The 23,070-nt window shown below is 36.1% G+C and overlaps 1 protein-coding gene across 7 annotated transcripts in view; it reads left to right on the top strand.

Annotated features, from left to right (window-relative positions):
- Positions 1 to 22,595, top strand: part of Eb1 (microtubule-associated protein RP/EB family member 1) — a 30,772-nt gene extending 8,177 nt beyond the window's left edge. For 4 of the 7 annotated variants that reach the window (XM_083138901.1, XM_083138899.1, XM_083138902.1 and 1 more), the window contains exons 3-7: positions 266 to 372; positions 9,034 to 9,271; positions 11,148 to 11,245; positions 13,568 to 13,720; positions 21,566 to 22,595. In XM_083138901.1, the coding sequence (XP_082995027.1) occupies positions 266 to 372; positions 9,034 to 9,271; positions 11,148 to 11,245; positions 13,568 to 13,720; positions 21,566 to 21,637 (668 nt within the window). In that variant the 3' untranslated portion in view covers positions 21,638 to 22,595. Of the gene's footprint in view, positions 1 to 265; positions 373 to 3,206; positions 3,436 to 9,033; positions 9,272 to 11,147; positions 11,246 to 13,567; positions 13,721 to 21,565 lie in introns of all 7 variants that reach the window. The other 3 variants (XM_083138904.1, XM_083138905.1, XM_083138903.1) reach the window with 3 other exon arrangements.
- Positions 22,596 to 23,070: the final 475 nt, after the last annotated feature.

Raw genomic sequence — 23,070 nt, 5'->3', positions numbered from 1 at the left:
ATGATGCTGGATTAATAGTAATTAACAATTCCTTCATAGATTTTATTCCACCATCAGTAGAATTAGCAAAAACTTGCCTGAGAGAAGAGACTCTTCTCAAAATATTCTGTTGGAATTAGTAAGTTTAATTACAATTACATGCTAAGACTTATCAGTCACCCACCCAGTTGTATTAACAATGCTGAAAAGTGGCCTTTTGAAATTACATCATGATATTGTAATTATTATATTTTTCTCATATGCTTCTGTTCTTTTACTTTTCCAGGAAGCATTAGCTTGAAGAAAGTTAAGTTCAAGACAAACTTAGAGCATGAATACATTCAAAATTTCAAGATCTTACAAGCATCCTTTAAGAAGATGAACGTGGATAAGGTATAATTTTATGTACTTCCTTTATCTATAGTAATGATAGTCAGACCTAATATTTCATCTTTGATTACATTCCTTAATTTCATACAAGTAAAACAATGTTTGAAATTTACATCTCGATTTCTACTATACTGTTCTCCATCTGATAGAACATAAGATTTTTAAAGTTTTGATTGTAATATTAGGTTAGATTCAATATAGGATGTAGCATACCACATGTTTAGCTGTGAAACTTCTTTCAACAGAAAAATAAAGATATTGACCTAAGTTTGTGACTAAAGCATTTAGTTTTACATTTGCGGTTTTCAGGTTTAATGTAACGTGCAAGAAATATGTATTTCACAGTTGCATTGATGGCTGAAAAGTTAATATTTTAAAAACTGATTTCTAATTTGTGGTTCTGTATTTGTCTTCACTGGATTATAATTTTAGGATACATACATGGGAATGTTTTTTTTTTTTATGAATATTTGAAATTTATTGTTATTTACAAAACATGTAACATTATATTAAATAAGCACTACATATCTTGTTTTTGGCTAAATTTCAGTATGTTCTCAAGTATTGTAACCGTTACGTAATGCTCTTTTTAGATGTTCATAATACTTGTTGGTATCAATGGTGATATATTTATTGCTGTTAAGAGGAGATGAAATTTATGGTTCTTGAAGTGAGATTTAGTAAAAGTAAGAATGCTCATTTTACTAAGTTCATTCAGAAAGTAAAGAACGTTTCGACATACAAAGATATTTGTTGATAATATTGCAAAAACAGGATATACATGTTTTGTCACATACTTTTACCTATTTCTCCACATAGTCACATTTGACATTTCTGCACTTGTCATGCCTCAACACCAGTTTTACTATCCTTTCCTCATACCCTGTTGCCCGATTCAACCAGTCCATGACAGCATCCTAAAGTTCCTCATCATCTGCAAAGCTTTTACAAGCAAGGTGCTCCTTCATCTTCGGAAAAAAAGTAAAATGAGAAGCTACGTCGATTCTCTTGAATGGCGTGGTCCACCTTTTGTTTTAGTGCATCTGTGATGACAGTGTTGCCCTGATCGTTCTGCATCATGAACACCTGTTCACCCATTCTTAAACATTATGCACCTTTACTAGACATTTTCCATGTTCATAACACTTTTGCCATAGATTGCAACAAGTCTTCTGGTTCTAACATTTTCAATCTGCAAGAAACTGATCACGCCACCATGGTGGGATTTGCAATCAGCGCATTCATTTTTACAGGTCGTTACACTCACCACGTGAACAGGTCAGTGGCACCAACTGCAACATAGCAGTTGCATGGGTTGCATGCACAAATGTTCTTTAACTTCCGGTTCGTTGGTCTATTTTTTTAATATTTAAAAATCAACTTAACTTATGCTACTTTCATCTCAAATGTGGTTTTCTTCCATCTCCTTAATGGTACTTCTCCCATTGGATGTTAATGGCTTATCGTGGCTACCAAGTGACCTTATCCTTTTTGTGGTTTGACCAACATCTTTCTTTTGACAGCAAGGAAACATCGATTTTCAGATATTGTTTGCCTGTTTAAATTTTACACCTTTAGGAGCTTGGAAAGAAGTTTGAAGGTTATATGAATTGAAAATTTGTTTGATATTCCTTGGAAAATGTTACTAGGAAGTATTGTTTGGTGTTGATAATTTAGTGTTCCAACGCTTTCGATATTGAAATTCAGTTAGAAAAGAAACTTTTAAAAAAAATGTGCCTAAGTATTTGAATCTTCAAATTTCTGAGAGCTCCCAGTTGTCATTTTTTTATCATGTTGGTGGCACACGTCAAGTTGTTTGGAACATCATGTGACAGTTGATTCTACTGATTGTCATTCCATCGCCCTTTAAATTTTAGATTTTGAGATTAATGTCAATTTTTTTTTTCAAAGAGGCAGTTTAGATAGTAATTTCTCCTTCATAGTCCAACGAGTGGTGTATATTTTTTCTACCAATGAGTAACTGTCCGAAAGCAAGTGCACATATGCAGAAATCTGTTATGCTTTGGCAGTTGTAAGACTTGGTCTGTCATGGAACAGTGGCTAGGTTAAGACACAAGACCAACTCTGTGCTGAGAAGCATCAGGGGTTCAAATGATGCACCTCCTTGGACATGAAGACTTCTGGTTCCACACACACTGCCATTGCATATCCATTGTCTGATCCACATCAATATTCTGTGCTGCTCTGACATGGACAGGTGGCCATCCTCATTGGACCATCTTCTAAAATGAACCTGTTCGGATGAATCCCTCCACTGCTGTGATTTGTTTCTGTGCTGGCCAATGTTACATGGCAAACTGATTTCAAGTCTCGCTCCTGCCTAAGCATGTGATATATTTGTACATGTACTCCTGGTTTCAGACAGTTTTGCTGTTGGCATGTTCAATATGCACCATTCTGTATATTCGAACAAAATAAATCATATTTCAGAAGAAATTGATTTTGAAAATAAACATGTGATGTATGAAGTGACAAATAGTTATAAAGAAATTGTTCATGATTGGAAAAAAATAATACATACTTTTCTAAATAGATGTTGACAGCTCATTTCTCTAAAGTTTTAATCCGAAGTAAGTCGAAGTAAGACTCCTTCAAATAGTACCTTGAGTACTGAGGTTATTGCAAATTATTTAATTTACCATATTTCCTGCTTTGGGTGTAACATTTGTTTCTTTCTGTTACAGGTGCTGTAGGTGAATAACACTATTTTCAGCAATTTGTTGTGAAACATGTTTATGTACATATTACAATATTTCTCTCATTAATTTCCCTTGAGTTATAATCGTACAATATTAAAACTAATAATATATTTGCAGGTTATTCCTGTAGATAAATTGATTAAAGGAAGATTTCAGGACAATTTCGAGTACCTGCAATGGTTTAAAAAGTTTTTTGATGCAAATTATGATGGTAGGGAATATGATGCCTTCGAATCCAGGGGAGGCCTCACTCTTGGTTCAGGTCCAGGAAATCAACAAATTCGGAGTGTACCTAAAGCATATCCACCTGCTCCTCCTCCTGTGAGACCGGCAGTGAGGCAAGCTGGTAATCGTCTAGAGTTATTGGTGAATGTTGGTGCTTGTAGCAGAGCTTTCTCTGCCCGTTAGTCACTCCACCCATGCTAGGTGTTGGCTGCTGCATTTGTCAACTACATACCACAATGTCATTGAAATGTGGCTGCAGTTTTCCATAGAGTGATATGCATTTCTGCAAATTACTAAAGAAGTGCTAATAAAATTGCACACCTTTTGGGGTAGGCTTCGTTCATTCATATAGCATTTCAATACCACTCTCTTTTTTCCCCCTCCAAGAGATGGTGAAAAATGTTATATGGAAACATTCTGTAAATTAACAAAACCTATCTTAAATTCTGGTTTATAACTGTGAGAATATTTTAAAAATGCATGTAAGCCTTTGCAAACATTGTGACTTTCAGCAGTAAACTCGCAGAAGAAGCAGATTTTTAATATGAATTACTTTTTTTAAAAAAATTTTCAACACACACACACACACACACACACACACGGGGAGGGAGAGTGTGTTTTTTGTCCAGCTTGCATCCATTATCAGAGAATCCTCATCCTTCATCTTGAGTCTTGTTTTCCTCTCTGGCTTATTTTTAGCTATCTAGTCTTTCACACTACATACCATAATCTCCTTAATACTTCATATATACAGGGTGTCATTTTAATGGCACCCACGGACCACAGAAATGTATAGAGGACATCATAATAAACAACTTTTCTCAGTAACATTTCTCTTGGTGTGTCACTTTGACACTACAGTCGTTCAAAACATCCCGTTTTGCTCTCTGAATGCTGGCAACCCAACACAACATTTGATCGTGTCTGTGACGTCATTTTCTTGAAACAGCACACGGCAGTGTTGCAAGGAACACACATATTTTGTGAAAAATGACAGACTACCAACAACATTCAGCTGTGAAACTAAAAGAGGAAGACGTCCAGTAGACCGAAAATCCAGGGTAACACTGCCTACCAGTCAGAAGTCCAGCAGTCATCCCAGGGGATGGGGGAAGTGAACAAACAGTAACAAAAAGGTAGAAAAACAACGTATTCAAAAGGAGGTGGTAATATCGGATTTTTTCTCTTAGCCTACATGTCAAATATCATCATCAACAACAACAAATTTTATTGAACTTGCAGCTTACATCTGACTGTTTTTGCCCAGCTACATGTCAAATATTTGCAAATCTCATTGCAAGGTTGATATTTACAGGTTTATATAATCATTTGTCATGATACATGCGTTGTGGTATTGTAGTGCTGATAACAAAAGTATCCAAAGTTCACGTTACATTGTGACTAAGACACGTAAAACCACAATAATAACCTAATACTGAATCAGCAGCGTATATACTGCCATTTTCACAGTTCCAAACTATTACATGTGTGTCCGGTGCGTAGATGAACACAGTCGTTGGAAAGCTTTTTTTACTACTAATGTCACAGTATTTTCAATCATTTTTGTCCCTTGCCACATAATGCCTTGAATTACATTATGAGTTAGGTACCTTTGGAATTGTGAGTTTTCATTTTTATTTTGTCAATTGTTTAGTGTCTCATAGACAACCAGTATCAGAAGGAAAGTGGATAGACTACAAACTGTTGGTGTCAACTTGGCAACTAGATTTGCAAATATTTGTCATGTAGGCTAAGATACAAAATCCGATATTACTAGTTCCTTTTGAATACGTTATTTTTCTACCATTTTTCACATTGTGGGTCAAATGTTGTGTTGGGTTGCCAGCATTCAGGTGGCAAAATGGGCTTTTTTGAGCGAGTGTAGTGCAGAAACTATGCACCAACAAGAAATATGTTACTGAGAAAAGTTGTTTCTTTTGATGACCTCTATGCCTTTCTGTGGTCCGTGGGTGCCATTAAAATGACACCCTGTATATGTAACTATATTCTGACGTTTAACAATTGCTTCTATTTTTTTTTCATCTCTAATTGGTACATGTATTTTCTTTCACATTATATAGTCCAACCCAAGGGTGGAAAGTGCTCATTAAAATCAGTGAAAGTCAGTTTTTCATCTTGGTCTGTAATGTGCAGGTTTTTTATAAAAAGTCTGTTTTTTGTGATGGCTGCAATTTGTGATGTTGGCTCTGTGCCTCAGGTGGTTCACTTTTAGTCTCGCCACCCTGAAAATTAAACTTTTTCCAGTGGTGATTATTTTCCACTTCCTCCTCATTTGCTATGGAAACAAATGTTTGTCACCAAAGAAAAGTTAAAATGTTCGTTCCAGCAAGCAGCATCTTTGGCTGTAGCTAAAAGAGGTGGTCAATCTCCAAAGTTTTCCAGGTCCAGGGCAAAGATACAGTTGGCACATGGTTCTTTTGCCATGCTTGTTGAAAATTGTGACCTGTAAGGTGGGGGGAGAGTTGGGAATGAGGATGAAAGGTGGAGCTGGAGTTTGGTGAGGAAAGTTGTTGAGTGGCTTGATTCATGCCAGGAGATGTGGTTGCGTCCATGGCTGATATATAACTCTCTCCCATGAATTGGGGTAAGGGGTATCCTGAAGCAGCCGTTGAAAGGCGCATTATGACAGTGAAGTTCAGGTTTAGCTAGATTGGTTGTGGGTTGACCCTGAGGGTGAGGATTGTAGATCATAGTTTCTCAACCTATAGAGCGTGACCCACTTCTGGGTCCTGAGAGGGCATTTGGTGGGCCACGAAGTTGGGCTCGAAAATTGTGTTTTAAAAACCTATCACGTTTAAAATACTAAGATATATATTGTTTTAACAATTTTAATTCAACCCGTGTTGTACGTAGTCTAAACTACATTTCTGTTATTTGCGCTCTACCATTACCATTGCTTTTTACCGGCATCTCTCAATTTTAGCAGTGTGTTTAGTTAGATGATAAACTAGAATAAATTAGTTTTTTAAATCACGTGTTTACTTTTCTAGAAGGAAGCATGAGTAATTTGTTTAGGCAAGCATAAGAGAGGGCTTCTTAAAGTACTCTGTTATCCAAAAACACGATTATAAACTGAGTGCACCCCGTACAAGTAATTTTCTGCCGGTACCCATGCTTCTGGGTCCCATGAAGGTAATATTTTTGAAGGTGGGTCCCGGACTGAAAAGGGGAGTGTGTATATGTAATTTCCAACTTAGTCAAGAATTCTACAAAGAATATCCAAAGTCTCTTCTGAAAGTACTGATAACAATCAGTACTACTAATTACATTTTATCCATATCATCTTGTCTCTAAAGTCACTTTTAGTGGGTTACTCGAACGATTTGCATGCGTTTAGGGTCTCATCCTGTCTGTTCATTTTTATTCTCTTCTATGTCAGTTGTTATTAAGGTTTATTGTGTAGGGAAAAATATGTACACATTCTCATTATGCAGACAGGTAAAATTTTATTAACACTTGTTATATACATGTCTAAAGGAAAAGTTTTCAATAGTTTCTTCCAAGGGGTCCCAGGTTCAATACCTGGTGGAGGCCCATAGTGGTTTGGATCCCACTTTAAACTGTAGGTCCAGTCCTGATTAGCCTTACTGTGCATAAAGTGCACTTAAAATACCAACTCAATCAATAGTTTCATCAAGATTAAACCACCATAATTTGGGTTTAGTTCATCCAGCACACTATGAGTTAGTAGTTTGATGTCCCATGAATGAAAATTCTGCAAAACATGTTAGTGTGATTACCTTTTTCTCGATTGCAAAGTGCACACACAATATTTGCTCTCTTTTTTAAGTGTCCTTCAAAACAAAAGTGTAAAGTTCTCCTTCAGTCTGATAGCTCTTAAAATTGAACATATTATGTACATATTCTTTTATGGACTATGGAAGCAAATGAATATCAAGTACAAGCATTGAACTGGTGAGAATCATGTTGTGCTCCCACTTTCAAAACTGAGAAGTTTGTAACAGTGAACATATAATTTATTGAAATTTTCTGTGGATATGTACAGACCTAGAAACAAAGTGTTAAGAATTATTTGATTCATGCCTTATGACTGAATCAAGCTGCTAGTCATGAGTGGTGATTAATTCTGTATTGATAGTGTGATAGGGCGTATGGAAGTAAAAAATGTAAACAACGCTATATTGCTACACCAGTGGCGAAGCGTGGTTTTAAGGAGGCAAAAAAAAAGGGATGGTTGCTAATTAAATTATACAGCCCTGTTTCCTAGGAAGGAAACTGCATTTCAAATTATAATAATAATAATATATCCCCCAACTCCTCTCTCAACGGCCATGCTTCTTAATTCAAAATTTTTGGTCGTGTTATTGATATAATAAAATACTTGCTATTACAGCTTCCCGTACAAAATTTGAAATATCCATGTTTGTTTTCGTAAATTTGCACTTCAACCATGCATTCTTCCCACACAAATGGAAGATGTTCTGAGTAGCTCAGAAACTAACAGAGCAGTGATACCAACCTCTTAATAAAAAAATTTGTTCACAGGAGAGTAAAAGAACTGACTTGAAGCTTAAAATTATATAAGATTTGGAATAAAGGTCATTACAACAGGAAAAAAATGCACCAGTTCATTTTTTAATAATGTATCATATTAATGAAAATAGTATTTAGACTTTGATACCATTCAGTTCTAAACGTTTTTGCTATTTGCAGGTCTCAGAAGAGAGTTTTATTGCTTTCTTTACAGCCAAGTTATATTGAAAAACCATCAATTTATTGAATTTGCATGGAGAGACTCCATGAATATTGTGTAAATTATTTGGTAGTTGTCAACACTGGCATTGTAATTTGAGATTAGTGAGACAGACAGCAGCCAGCTGTTCTGCAAATTCCAGCTCTCCTCAGTGCCAGGGACACTATGCTTGTCTTATCCCATGTGTCAACATTGTTGACACATTTTACAAATCGTGAAACTTAAAGTAATGCTTTAAAGTTTGTCTGCATGGAATTTGGAACAGTTATAGTAATTTATTTCAATAATTCTGTGTTTATAATAAAGCAAATATTCATCTTCGACATAGTGTTAGCACTTTTATGCTTTCTGCTTGGCTCTGCTATTTTAGAGAAGCCGAAAAGCATAGCTTTTATTAGCGGGTTGAGGACCTTAGCTTTCACCAGCATTTCACCCTTCGCCATATAAGTTTTTGGGAGCATTGGTTTCCCATCTAGCGCTGTCGCAAGCAGAGGGTGTGCTGCTTGCCAAGTTTGCAACCGTACAATTTCTGTGAAATAGAGTCAGATAGAAACCAAATAAGGCAATCGTACATTAAATAAGTTTAATAGTACATTGCTTGTACTATATCTTCACCACTGTGCTGCACATGTGTTTTTGTAATTTGAATATGAGGTTCCTGTGTGAAAGAAAAATTTACCAGCAGAGGCTTACCTGCTTGTCAATATATGAAATTTGCAACATATGTATTCTTTCATAATTGGTGCATAACATCACACATCTTGTGAAATGTTAAAAATTAGTGCATTAGTTTTGAAAAACATTGTGGTTTGTTGACGAATCCAGGTAAAACCCATTTGCATTTTTACAGGTTATGAGTATTAACTACCTATTTTTTCTTTAGTTGCTGACTTTGGGTTTTGCTTCAGTTCTTTTATTTAATTTTTAAATTATTATTACATGCATTTCATTATTCTTTATTTGTATCTTCCCTAACTTTTCCAGATTGTTCCCATAGATAGACTTGTCAAGGGCAGGTTCCAAGACAATTTTGAATTCCTGCAGTGGTTCAAAAAGTTCTTTGATGCAAACTATGGAGGCCAAGACTACAATGCTCTCTCTATGCGAGGAGGGGATGTGCTGGGAGTTGGAGGTGCACATGCCCCTCGAGCAGGGGTGGCTCAAATTGCCAAAAGAACCCCTCCCGCCAGAAACGAGGCACCAAAACCTATTGGAAGATCTGGTGATTAGCACTAAATTATATCTAAAAAAAGAAGAAGAAACTTTCACCAAAACATTGGCTTTTGTAGAGACTTTCTGTGAATTTCTGCCAGTTTGTGTTGAAATTTGAGCAAGAATTATGTCAAAATTGTCTAAACCAAATTCTTTAGCATTATCAAACTTGCCTCGGTTGGTGGTAAAGGGTTGGGTTTTGAAAAATGGGTAAAGTGTTAATAAATGATACATTTTTTAAAAACTCCCTTGCATTGCTTTGTAACTTGTTTTGCTTTGTTACACTTTTACAGCATCCTTCGTCTTCAGTTTCACTCAGAATAAAAAAAAAATCACCTGTATTTTTTTATATTTTTGCTAGAAAAAATATATTCCTGCTGTGCTCACAAATATTTAAATACAGTTCAATAGACATCTTTTGCATTGTGTTACTGCTCAACGAAGAACAACATTTTTACATCACATTTATATCTGGCAGATTTTCAATTGTGGCTACTTCAGAATTTTGCTTTCTGTCTTCATTAGAAAATAGTAAATGCTTGCTTTAGTTAGAAATGGGGTCAGAAAATTAATCTGCTAACAGCCAACTTACACTCTTAATGCCATGCATTAAATTGTGTAGTAACAGCAGTAATGTAACAAGTAGTGTTTCAGTTTTAATGCACATGATCAGTAGATTTTGCCTCTTAAAAGTTTATCTTGCTTGTGTCCTAGTTTATTTTCTGTTTTTATTTGCAAATTTTGCATCTGATTAAATGATATTTACCTGTTTAACTTTCCATCGTGTTTTCAGTTTGTATTAGGCAATGATTATGAAGCTAATGAAATTCTTAATATAGTGCTTTATGTGTGAAATGTATGGTAGAATTGGAAGTTTTTGTTACAGATAATTGTTCCTAGTGATTAATGTACAGTTATTTGTTATAACTAATTTGATAGGAAAGTGGTAGTCACTCTGTTTTCTTTTTTGTACAGAATTGTAGAAGAGGGGTGGGGAAGTTTCAAAGGGAACTGTAGATAAAGGCAATTTAAGTGAATTATAATTTTTGGGTCATTGTATCTGCTGTAATTTTCGTATTCATTTCTAGATCCACATGAAATCCCGATTCAAAATCAGTAAATCAACAAAGCATTGCTATCTTGCGGAAAAGTTAATGAAAATTATAGCTTGTGAGGCTAGGAATTGAACATAGATCATTGACATTTCATGCTACTTATCTATCGATTGCCATGGATTACACAACTTGGTTCCATCTAGGCTAGCCATCTTTCTGCAATTGAGGGGAATAATCAAATGTGAATAGCTATTAGAGCTTTTAGCATTACAACACTCTTTGTGCCGTCTAAATGGCCAATTATGTTGAGCGATTGAATTTTGATCTTGCTTTCGCCTCTGGAGGTTGAAATTTTGAATCCTAGCCTATATTTGGACATTTATTTTGCCAACAGTTTTGAGAAAGAACAAAGGGCTGTGTTATTACATTTCATGTAAGCCTTAGAAACTACACAAAATGATTATTTGGAAATGCTTGTTAATTTCTCATTGAGTTTTCCCAGGCATATATATCACTACATTTTTTTAAAAAAATTCTGAAACAAGGGAGACCTTTATTTCCAGGTAAGGCCTGAATGTTTAGAATTGCCTTTGAACTTTAATACTACAAGCATTAGCACTTTTTACTGCATTATGATTACAAATAAAATATTTTCATTGTTATGGAAACTTTAAAACACACAGTATATTGTTCATGACTGAACATTTGCTAGTTTAAAGATTGACTGGGTAAAATTTCAAAGTATAGTTTAAATGATCAGGAATGGATAAATTGGCATGTGCAATATAGAATTTGAAGCTAGTGAAAGTTCTTTCTCATTTCTTTTGCTAGTTCCAAAAGCACAACCTACTCGTACTGCTCAACAGAGGCCACCCATGGCTTTGGGTCAAAGAGGAGATGCTGGGAAAATAGAGGAGTTAAGTGCTCAGGTAATTTTTTACTCTCAGGAAAGGTGGCGGAATGTTAATTGTCTTCTATGTGCCAGTGAATTTTTGTGCTTGTGATGTGTAAAGCAAAAGCAATGTGGAGGGAAGAATAAATTTGAGCAAGGAGTGAGGTCTTCTGGAATGATACAGAATGGTACAGAATTAGTACTGATAGCTTGGCAAGTGGTTAATTGTGTATGAAACATGCTCACTGTAGAGAACATGTTTAGTATCGTGGCAGACAAAGCAATCTCATAGAAATTGAACAAGAAAATACATGCATTAATAGCTAATATTAATGTAATTGATTCAAAGTCACCTGCAGAATATTAGTTCTTTTAATATTGTTCTTAAATTTTCGTTTCAAACTTAACCTCTTTTATCTGCAAGTGTTGCAAGGTAAACACCTGTCTACCAGAGGCATATTCTGCACATTACAAGTTTCCCATCAACAATAAAAGCCAGTACATACACTATAATGTGATAATCATCCAACGTGAAGTACAGATAGCCTACTGTATACTGTTGTTCACACTAGAAAAATCCAGGCTTTGTCATAAATACTTCTTTGCAAAATTTCACATGCCATTCATGATGCCAGCGATCATGAATGTTTGCAAATGAGACACTTTCCCAGAGTCCAAACATTTAACGAATTTTATTACGTACATTGAGCAGCTCCAAAGCCACTCATCCTGTGGAACACAGTCATTTGTGTAAGAAACATTTACATTATGTGAGCAGAGACTACACAATTACTAAGTCAAGTGAATATCAAATGATTATTCTAGGGATGGGCTGATATGAAATTTTGGCTGATACCGATACCGATAACCGATATTCTACCGATCCGATATAAAATTAGAAATGGTCCTTGAAGAACCTGAAAGGTTCATTGACCACCTTAATAAAGGTGTGCTTGAAGGTGACTGCAATGCAAAAGAAATTGCATATTTAGACATTTACTTTTTAGAAAGTAGGGCATGGAGATTATCCATAAAATTACAACAAAATTATCAGATATTTATCGATATATCGGATCTAATTTTACCGATATGTCTATATCAGCCGATACCGATAGAGTACCGATTAATCGGTCCCATCCCTAGATTATTCTCACATAATGTCCTTCTTAAGAAACAGGAATTGACCAATACACGTCCATACTGAATTTACGGCTTCAGCTACTTGACCAGGCTGAACAAAGTTGTGTTAAAAAGAAAATTACGTATGAGTTGGAGGCAAATACTGTAAAGCTTCAGCACTTGTTTCTCTGCCATGTGAATAAGTCATGAGTAAGGCTCTGAAGTTGATGACAAATCATCTTTTCTTATGAGCCTTGAAAACAATGCTAATCTTGATATCTGTCCATTTCCCTTCAGTTAGAACCAAAAAACATTATTTTTATTTTGCATTTTTTGGCGTTTTTGTCTTTTACGTTATTTTTCAGTATTTTTTGTTGTTACATTTTTCTTAATTTTTGAGGCTTATTTTTCTCTTCCTTGTTTTGTGAATTTCAAATGCATTTCCTACCATAGCTTACATATTTAAATTTTCTGACATGGTCCTTTTAGCAAGTTCGCCATTAATCCAAAAAATATGGTCAGGGGAAAAGCTCAAAATTATTTTATCTAAAATGTTTATAATATAGGTACTCACGTTTTCCACGAAGCTCTTTTAAGTAATTTTCTATTAATTTCAACCATCCTAGTTGGAATTTGTGTCTCGTTGCTTGGCATGTTTCTACCAACCAATGGGTTTTTATCGAATTATTCAACAACTCTGGTAATTTATGAAAAATCGAGCTTTCATTATCAGAGCAAAAATTTATTTTTTAAAGAATTTTATGAGTCATTTTTTTACATTTTTAGGTCATCAGCTTCAGAGCCCTCATCATGAGGTTGTACTCTAACCAAAAGTTCAAGGTTTCCACATGCAAATTGAAGAGGATACTTATAAGTACATTACAGAAGTTTTGTCTTCTAGCTTTACTAGTAGTGAATTCACTGGCACATGTAACAATTTTCAGCAAGTTGAAATTTTGTTTTATGGAATATAAAGTGGAATTTCAAGTTTATATTTTCTCAGAGATGGTCAAGATGAAAAAATTTGAAATGCAGAATGCACAATGCAGGGAAAATATAAAGTAGAAGTTCTGTTGTAATGTACACATAATGCATGTTATATTTTCTGTTCAATATTAATAATATTCAATGACTAATGTAATTAATGACTCAAGAGGAGCATAGAAATTTATTAATAACTCAAATTTTTCATTTAAAAAACTACCTTTTTATTGTTAACTAATTGCAATAAATATTCCAGGTTATGGATATGAAGCTTACAATTGAAGGCTTGGAGAAGGAGAGGGACTTCTACTTTGGAAAACTTCGTGATATTGAAGTTATGTGCCAAGAGAATGATAATGATCAACATCCTATTGTTCAAAAAATACTTGACATTTTGTATGCAACAGAAGTAAGTATTTACCAGAAAATACTAAGAAACCTCCAAAGTAGAAAGTAAATAATGTGATGAAATATATTCAGTGCAGTTCAATAGACTTTTTGCTGGGTGAAGTTCAGCTATCGCTGATCTCGTACGTAGGGCATAATTACTGGTAGCTTTCCTGAAAATTGACAAGGATAAAGCTATTTTTTAAGTGTGTTATAGGTTTTTCTCGACTCAAAGAACTTGAGCAGTGTATCGCCATGTGTTTTCTTATTACTTTGGTGTATCACCATCCTATTGTTTTATCTGACAATTTCAATTTTATGTATCTTTAATGAATGAAGAGTGAGTCATTTTTTCATTGGAGAAGATGCAATCTTCAGTCATTTTTTCATTGGAGAAGATGCAAATTCTGCCTACATAAAACTTAAGCATAATTTAACACTAGAACGTCGAAGGATCTGATACCCCCTAGAACAGTGGAAAGGGGTCATTCGGACCCCTCATAAGAAATGCATTTAAATATTCTAATTATTTTAGAATGGTAACATATTTTTAATTTATATTATTATCTGTAGTTTATGTATTATACAAAGTGTTCAGGTGGTTTGTGATACATTTTGATTACAAATAAAAATTATAATAATCAAGAACTGAACCCTCCAGAATATGCAACATTTCATCACGATAAACTGATACTTGAGACGTCCTTCCCAGTCCAAGAAGACTACCCACATGACATGTAAACTGGGGCAAGTGGGAACATGCTAAAGACAGGATCACACAGGAACCACAACCTAACGCTGATATTGCGGAATGCATAAATTATACTTTGACCCCTCCTGCTGTTCTAGGGGTATTAACAAGAAATTATATTTTGTAGATTTTAATATACCATCTTAAAAAGGACAAAGAATTATGAAACGCCACAAAATTTTGAGGAAAAAATAAGAAAAATGGGAAAAATGCTTCATATTTAGGAATATTTAAACACAATTCAGATATCATGTTAAACTTCAATATACTGTTTTGTTTTCCCGAGGCTATTCCCATGAGCATAATATGGTCACAGATAATGATTTACAATCTATATACTGTACATCATACCAGTCTTTACAATTTTATAATGAATCAGCACACACTCTATTGGTTAATTTGTGTCAGTAAATTGGATGAATATTTCATTTTAGTTTCCTACTTGATGCTATATTATATTCTATTTATTCATTCAGCAATCCAGATTTCCTTTGGGAAGCATCAAGTATCATTTGATTAACACAACAGTAGGGAAAACATTAAGTATATATGAAAAGTGAATTATGCATATTTTGTTTGAATAGGCGTAACATTTTTTTTAATACATAAGTATTCACTAATAAAATAATGCTTCTAGAGAACACTCTTGTAGAAACTTAGCAAAAAACACAATACAGGGAATTTCTTAAGTCCCTCTGGGATTTCTGAAATCTGTAGCTGATGGGCCCAGCTCACCCATGGGGATGAGAGCAAATCAGCGAATAAAGTAAATATGAACGTTTTAACCTACCTTATGAAAGTTCAATATGTCTTCCCTTGGTGACTCGAGAGAGATCAATTCTGTAATGTAGCTCCTGCCACGCAGATCCCAACAAATCAGTGTCAATGGTAGCATCTGAATTTCATGATTCTTTGTCAGAGCTTTGGAAAATCTCGGGTTAAAGAAGGCATGTAAATATAACCTCACAGAAAAAATTCACATGGATCGAGAGGTTGGGTGAAATAGCAAAAAGCTTTCTCTTCAACTAGAAATGCCATGTTTGCATCCTACTGCCTCCTAGCGGAGAAACAGGTAACTAAACCATGGCATCTATCACGAAACAAACTTGTACCTTTCTCCTACCCATTGGCATGGGTTTGCTACTACACAGCCTAACTTCAAAATCCCAGAAGGACTTATGAAACATGGTGTATTTTAGATTGAATGAAGAATTTTTTAAAAATATTATTTCAACATAGAGATTTTCATATTGTAGAAATGTTATAATGTGAAAAAAAGTTTGTTTTAACTTTTTACATTGTACATTTTTAACACTTCAAATTGTGGCTAAAACCCGTAGTTACGTGTGTATAATGTGCATCCTGGATTTTCATGGGGAAAAAGCGACAAACAATTATATCTCGTATATAATCGCCAGGTTCAAGAAATGCTTTCCTAGTTGTAAGTCGTAAAGCTCTTGCTATGTGGAACAAGAGCGAAGGACTTCATACCTATTCAATGAGCAACCTGTTGTATGTGGACCAAGAGGAGAATATCATCTTGTGTACACAATGAGTCCCCAACCCATGCAACTCCCCCCCCACCCCCTCTCCCTCCACTGTGTTTTGCATCACAAAGCTTTCATTTCGGTAACCACCTTGTTTATTCTGTAGTGGAAGAAAGTGAGATCAAAATTATGTTTTGGATTTGCAGTGTTCAGAAAGTTATTTTTTATTTCTTCTTGCCTGACAAATACTGCTGATTCATGAGGTGCATGCTCAAATTTTGCCAGAATGATGTCACTTTTCTTGGTGTCACAAAAGTTCCGTTATAAAGTGAAAAATTGTGGGAAATGGCTGTTTCACTTTATACAGGAAAACCTTGTTAATACGAAGTTAAAGGGACCAAAAAATGTCAACTTCGTATTAAACGACTTCGAGTTATCCAAACTTTTCAAGATGGCGCCTGTTTTCAGGTGTAAATAAAGTAGAGTATAAATTACCCCCACAAAGGACATTTTATACTGGTGGTAGCTCAGAAAATAAGCTTTATATGTACTATATAATAATATTGTACGTTTTAAAGAAAGTGTAAAAAATGTTACACAAAATGAGAACACGGAGCTTAACGGGGACACAAAGATTACAAGGAGTCGGTTAACATCATTTATCCTGCCTAGTTATACAACCGGTTATGCACGGGATGCATGTTGTGGCAAAAAGTCTTATAAAAAACTGTATTTTCTTTTAATTGTGCAAAGTTGTTGCTCTTCCACAAAATTATTACAATTTTAGTTCATAAGAAACCCGTTTCCACGGAGACCTACGGAAAAGAAAACAATCTCGTTTATTGCAAGAAGTGAAACTCGGAAGAATCTTGACAGTAGTCACACTGGCGCGAGCAAGAGACGGGAGATAGGGAGATAATCGGACAGAATGAATGTTGGATTTTATGTGCGTTCACAGGAACATTGTCCGTTACAGGATTAATTGGTAAGAGAAGATTCTCTTGGGAGAGAACACAACCTTTCTCTGGCACAAAACAAAAAAAATCGGGCCTGTAAATTTCGTTCTGATTCGGCTGTCTAAGAACACATCGTAAAAAAAGTCACGTATTCTTTGCTTCAGTTAACTTCATATTTGCCCCCTCCTCTTTTTTCAGGGAGCAGTCCAAACTCTTCCCCAACTTGCATTGTAATCCACTCTGAAAAAGTAAACACACAACTTGCGATGTTTGCACCCAATGTGTATCCTAGGACACATTAAACAGAGCCGCACTTGATAATCACTCTGGTTTGGATCCCACTTTAAACTGTATATTTAGTCCCGCTTAGCTCATCAGCATAAAATGAACTAAAAACAAGCTTTAGGAAACTTGAGTATTTTCAGATTAATCGACAATTTATTATAGGTTTCAGGAGTATTCTGGAGGTCAAACACTCGCTCCGCCAAAACTTTTCCTCTCGTCTACCTACATTGAGCATTGCAGTTTTTTTTAACAGCAGCACGCTAATGGTTCTGAAGAAAAGCGGGGATTATATGGCTTTGCGAGATTCAAAACAATGAAGCTTATTCCTTCGCACTGGATGAGTCATTGCAGTTATCAGCAAGGCAGAGCTTTCCAGACGCTAGACTAAACACTGGCGCCAGCTGCAGCGTAAACACAATGAGACCTGCTGGAAGTTAGAGCAGCAGGTGGCAGAAGGGAAATCATCGGCATTTTAAAGATAACGCACTTGTCCAAGATGGAACTTTTATTAGCAGTGTGAAAAAGTCACATTACCATGCACACCAGTGGCGGATAATGAGCTGTAGGAGAAGGAAGGGGGTCACTTTTCTTTTACTTATCATGCGGTTTTTGTTCGTTTTAAAGAAGGTTTTCAGAACTGTTTGCTTTTTTTTAGACTCCAAAGGAGCCTGTGCGCGCACACGAGCAAGAAGATCGTGGCCGAAACAGCCGAAACAATTAGCAACGGACCCCCCCTGTTTGCTGATAGATAATGGGGAGAAGTCACTCAGACAACAAAACACTGTTTTGGCAAATTTTATAACCGGCACAGTTGGGAACGTATGAAGCGGGAAACTGGAGTTGCAACATACGTAAGATCGACGTCAAATTTGCGGGAAACCTAGATGACAACGCTTTAAGCAGGTTGACGATCTTTAGTTGGCCTATGCCGCTTTGATAATCTGTAACAGTTCCCCCTTTTTTTTTTTTATTAAGTTCTACAGGGCACAAAGAACACGCTTTTAATGAAAGTGGTTACCGGAAGTTGTCGGCTACCAGGCCAAAAGTTGCTCGCTCACGGGAAATTGCTGTATCTCGAGCTCAGAGCTAGACAGATGGATGAGACTTCCAGGCGCCACGCGTCTTGTATTTTGGAACATTCGTGCAATCTTATCTCGCATTTCTCATCTGGCACTGGTGAATATTTCCAAGGTGGCGCATTCTGCGGGGAAAGAGCTTGACCTCCCATGCACATTGACAAAGAATGTCAATGTCCAGCGGGCATTTCGGGCTGCTTCCCTAGAGTTGTCAGCAGCTCTTAGGACAAGGAAACATGTCAAGGTCAAGTTAAAATAACGTCGAAGCTCTCTCCACATTCGATCTTCTCTTGTCGACTTACGCAGGTGTCTACTTCGAATTAAGCGAAACCAGTTTTGGGGAAGGGTCTTGTAAACAACTTCGTATTAAAAATTATCCGTATTTCGATTTATCCGTACTGAAATACATTATAAATCCTATCTTATCAGCTGGGGAATGGGAAGAACTTCGGATTAAAGGGTACTTTGTATTAACCAATATCGTATTAACGAGGTTTTCCTGTAGTTGTTTTTTTTTTTTTGTAAAAAATATTATTACTAATGAAATCCAAGCTGCTAATTTGTATTTGCGCCTGTTGATATATGTGTTATACACAGTGACATAGTAAAAACATGCATTGGTTTCATGCTGGCTGTATGCGTGGTTTCATGCTGGCTGTCCGAATTATTTTGTGCCTAATACGCACCAGATTTTGGGGGCAAACATTTTTGAAAGAAGTGCACATGATACATGAGTAAATTATGGTAATACAGTGAAATCTCACTTACACGTTTTATGGGGGACAGAAGGGTAAAAACGTATTATTGAAATATAATGAAAATGGTAAAATTAAGTACACAAAGAAAGAAAAGGAGTGCTACATATATACCAAAGTTTGCTGTATTGGACTGATCTGTTCTAATTCGTTATTGTAAATTCACGAGAAATAGACATTGAAGGTGCCGGGGAGTTGAAGGGGTACAAGCAAGAATTACGCGCTAATCCATTCAGCCAATTCCCTGCAAAAAACCATGCTGAACATTAGGACGTTTATCTCGATCTTATGTTTCCCGCTTTATACATTTTCCAAACCCCGCCAATGACAAAAATTTGCCAGTCGACCTCTCCCTCCCCTCCCCTCCCCTCCCCTCTTCCTTGCTTTTGTAGCAGCCTATTCATTCACCATGCGACCTTGAACTCCTGCCTTACGATCGGGGAACAAGCGAACTATTGCCAAAACGATAGTCATTAAATGCTGCTTTCTCTAGCGTTTTAACACATTCTAAAAGCATGACTCGGGTGTCTTTGTTGCGCCTCCCCCAACAAAAAAGTATGCAGACAATTGAGAACATGGCTCAATCACTATTCCCATTTCTTTATCTACGTAATCATTCCTAGTAGAAGGGGGAAGGAGAGAGGGAACCAGGGGGGGGGGGGACTTGCTTGGAAAACTTTCCTTTCTTGTTTGCCGGGAGAAAAGTAATAATAATTTGCCAATCCCGGTTATCCGATATTGGTTTAGGAACGAGTGAAAAAAGTAGCTAATCTCCTTTCACAAGAGATAATTAATCTGCAAATGCTGTGCAGGGCCAGTGGCGTGCCCAGGATTTTTGAAACTAAGGGGTTTATTTACTTTTTGTTAGTCTGCCCTAATTTTGCCATCTTTTTCTGCTTACAACGTTTTTTTTTTTTTTAGGAATACTGGCCCAACGGTGAGGGAGCTATGATGATCCCACCAACCCCCCTTTGGCACGCCACTGTGCAGGGCTATTCACGAAGCAGCCTTTTTATTGTTTGTGTGTTCCTTACAATAAAATAATTCTAGCTGCTGATTTAAAAAAATCATGAACTCTATAGTCCAGCTTTTCTTGTCTTCAACAAGTGCTTTATCTTTAAAACGTGCAGAACATTCTATTCCACCACCTGTGCATTGGTGCCAGTCTGTCTGGAGGGAGGCTGCTACCGGTGCCAGTGTTATGTCTAGCTCTTCCAAAGAAGTCCCTTGCTGATATCGCTTCTGACAGCAATGACTCATCCAACATAAAGGATGCAATTTTTCGTTCTTGTCTTGCCTTCTGATAAACAAAACCATAACTCTTATCTTGCGGATAACACAAGATTAATCCTTTTGAACACTAGAGTCAGTGGCGTGCCCAGGATTTTAGAGGGGGAATGCCTCCCCGATGGCATCATGGTAATGTCGTAGTTTCTTTTATCAAGGGGTTCCGGGTTGGATACCTGGTGGAGAGACATAATGCTTCCGCTGCAACTTTGAGAAAAAAGATGGAAATTACGGCGTTCAGAAATTTTGCGTTATTACGGAAAAATTCGAAATTTGGGATTTTGCCCCTGCTTCCCCCCTGGACTCTCAATTTTCGGTAGTTACTTAAAATGTTGCTTTTTGTTCATTCTTACATTTACAATTTAAATTTTTTAAAAAGATTCATTGGTTGAGCAGTTATAGCGTTTTATCTTCAATTTATCCCATAGTAACAAAAGGGAAAAAGTGCTTATTTCAAATGGCGCTTGCAGATGGAAAAAGGCACACAACATATGATCGCTGCTTTACTTCAAAAACGTTAAAAATAAGTCACAGTATTTAATAATTCGTTTATCTGCAATTTCGTTTTGCATAGTAAAAAGTACTGCACAGTCTCTGTCTTTAACAATCGTATTATCTTAAAATATTATGGTAATAAGACCCAACAGAACTCCCCCTTCCTGCAGGCCACTGTTGACTCCCCCTCCCTTTCTTCAGCTTATTTGTAATGTTTAGGACAGGCTGGGAAGTGTGGCACCAGTGACTTGTCTGACAGCTGGAAAGATATCAATCTCCAATCTGCTGCAGGCAGATACAACTTGAGGAAGGCAATGCAAAGAACAAAAGCAGGATTATTTAGCACAGACCAATCTTGTTGAAGGGTGCATAGCCCCTCCCCTTCTCTCCAATGCAAGAGACAAAAATAGAATTCCAAGTCGAGAGTCTGGTCCCATGGTTGCAGCTGATAAGAAAACCTGTGTGAGAATGGGTGGCAGATGTTATCATCAACTCCAAGAGCAGCATTCTTTCGAGCAAGTCGAGTTAAAAACGTATAACTGAAGTCTTTTCTTTGTTGGGACTGAACTCGTCGAATGTATAACTGGAAAAATCGTATAACTGAAATATAATAGTACGCAGCCTTATGGGAATTGGCAGGGACTGCCAGAAAAAAACGTACTATCACGAAACGTATAATTGCAATTTCACTGTATTTATTAGAAGTGGCATATTTTGTAAGCCAATGCCCAACATGTTACAATGTTATTCAAAGTCTTTTCTTTCTCCTTTCCAGGATGGATTTGCTGCTCCTGATGATCTTGATGGTGATGTACCACCACCTCCCAATGATGAAGAGGAGTACTGAATTAGTGTCAATGTTACATTAAACTAAGTGCACTGGGATTATAAACAATGACGTGAAAAATCTTGAAGAACCTCTTTGAACTTTAAGCAGCGTCATATATTTGTGCCTGTCTCCTTGCAAGGTCACATGCCTGTTTCCTTTTCCTGGAAGACTTACATGTACGCGGTGATTGGATTTTTCTGCTTTCTCCACATGCCATTAGCCTGTCAAGCAGAAATTCAAGCAGTGAATAATGCAGGCTCGTGATACAGTGTTAACTGTGTCTCAGGTTTAAAATAAAATGAATCTGGCTTCAGCTATCTAAGGGTTTTTTGGTTCTAGTAAAAGACATTGCTTATAGTACCCTTTCCTCAAGGATAGCAGAAAAAATGGGAGTGAATTGACGTGTTCTGTTTGTCAATTTCATAAGAGATTAGTATATTATCTGTAGCTTTATACTTTAAATAATACTAGGTATGAAGCATTTGTAAAATTTTTTTGCTGTAGTTACTCATTAATGCTGAATTATATGAAGTTGGTTTTGTTATAACATGGAGGAGACCATTATTGTGATTCTGTTTAAACAACATTGATTTACATGCTAAGGAGATACTTGAATTTCTATAATGCTTAGAAGTAGTAGTTTTTTATATAAATGCTATTTCTTAGGAAAATTGTCTTAGTAGTCTGGATGCTTCTATTGTTGAGTCACAAGTACAAGCTAGCATGCAGAAAAATTAAATGTTATCTTGTTTGCATCTTTGTGCTCAACATATGCTTTCTATTAACAAGTTGTATGTATATGTATATATGGTGCATGTATGCTGTTCACACAACTGTTACTAGGTGTTTCTTTGGCCATCTTAATTTTGAGCTGTCGACTATTTTTCCTTGATCATGTTGATTGTTGATTTGTCATTGTACACATCCTGCCAGTTAGCATCTTTAAAATGAACATGTTTTAAAAATAAATTATGTAACATTATTTAGTGTGTTTGATTAATACTGTCGTGAGTTCATGATGTTATTTGTGTACCTTCCTACCGTGCATGCTGTATTTGTTCTCAAACCCTCGTGACCTCAGGTGCCTTTAGCATATCAGGATTTTTTTTCACTTAAGTCACAAAATACATGAAAATTTCATTGTCTGTGTGATTAATTAAAATACCCATGATACAACATTTAGGCCTAATTGATGTAATATAATTTTAATATTCAAATATGTTTACGGTTTTGGTATGGCATGACCAAAGCCATTGTTATTATTTGTGTTGTATAAGCTATTTGAAGGAAGAATAAGATTACAACACCTGTGGTGCTAGTTATTTTCTGCATAGTAAAGGCATTCTTTAATTCTTTTCAAATTTCACCTCAGCGTTTTCACAAAATCTTTTCTCTTTGCAAATTATATCTTCTGTGTAATTTTGTGTTATTAAAAAAAATGTTGCAGGTCA

This window comes from Lepisma saccharinum, chromosome 17 (assembly GCF_977018435.1).
Source record: "Lepisma saccharinum chromosome 17, izLepSacc3.1, whole genome shotgun sequence".
Taxonomy (NCBI): domain Eukaryota; kingdom Metazoa; phylum Arthropoda; class Insecta; order Zygentoma; family Lepismatidae; genus Lepisma; species Lepisma saccharinum.
Note: the sequence above shows the minus strand (reverse complement) of the source record. Positions and strands in the feature narration are given on the sequence as shown.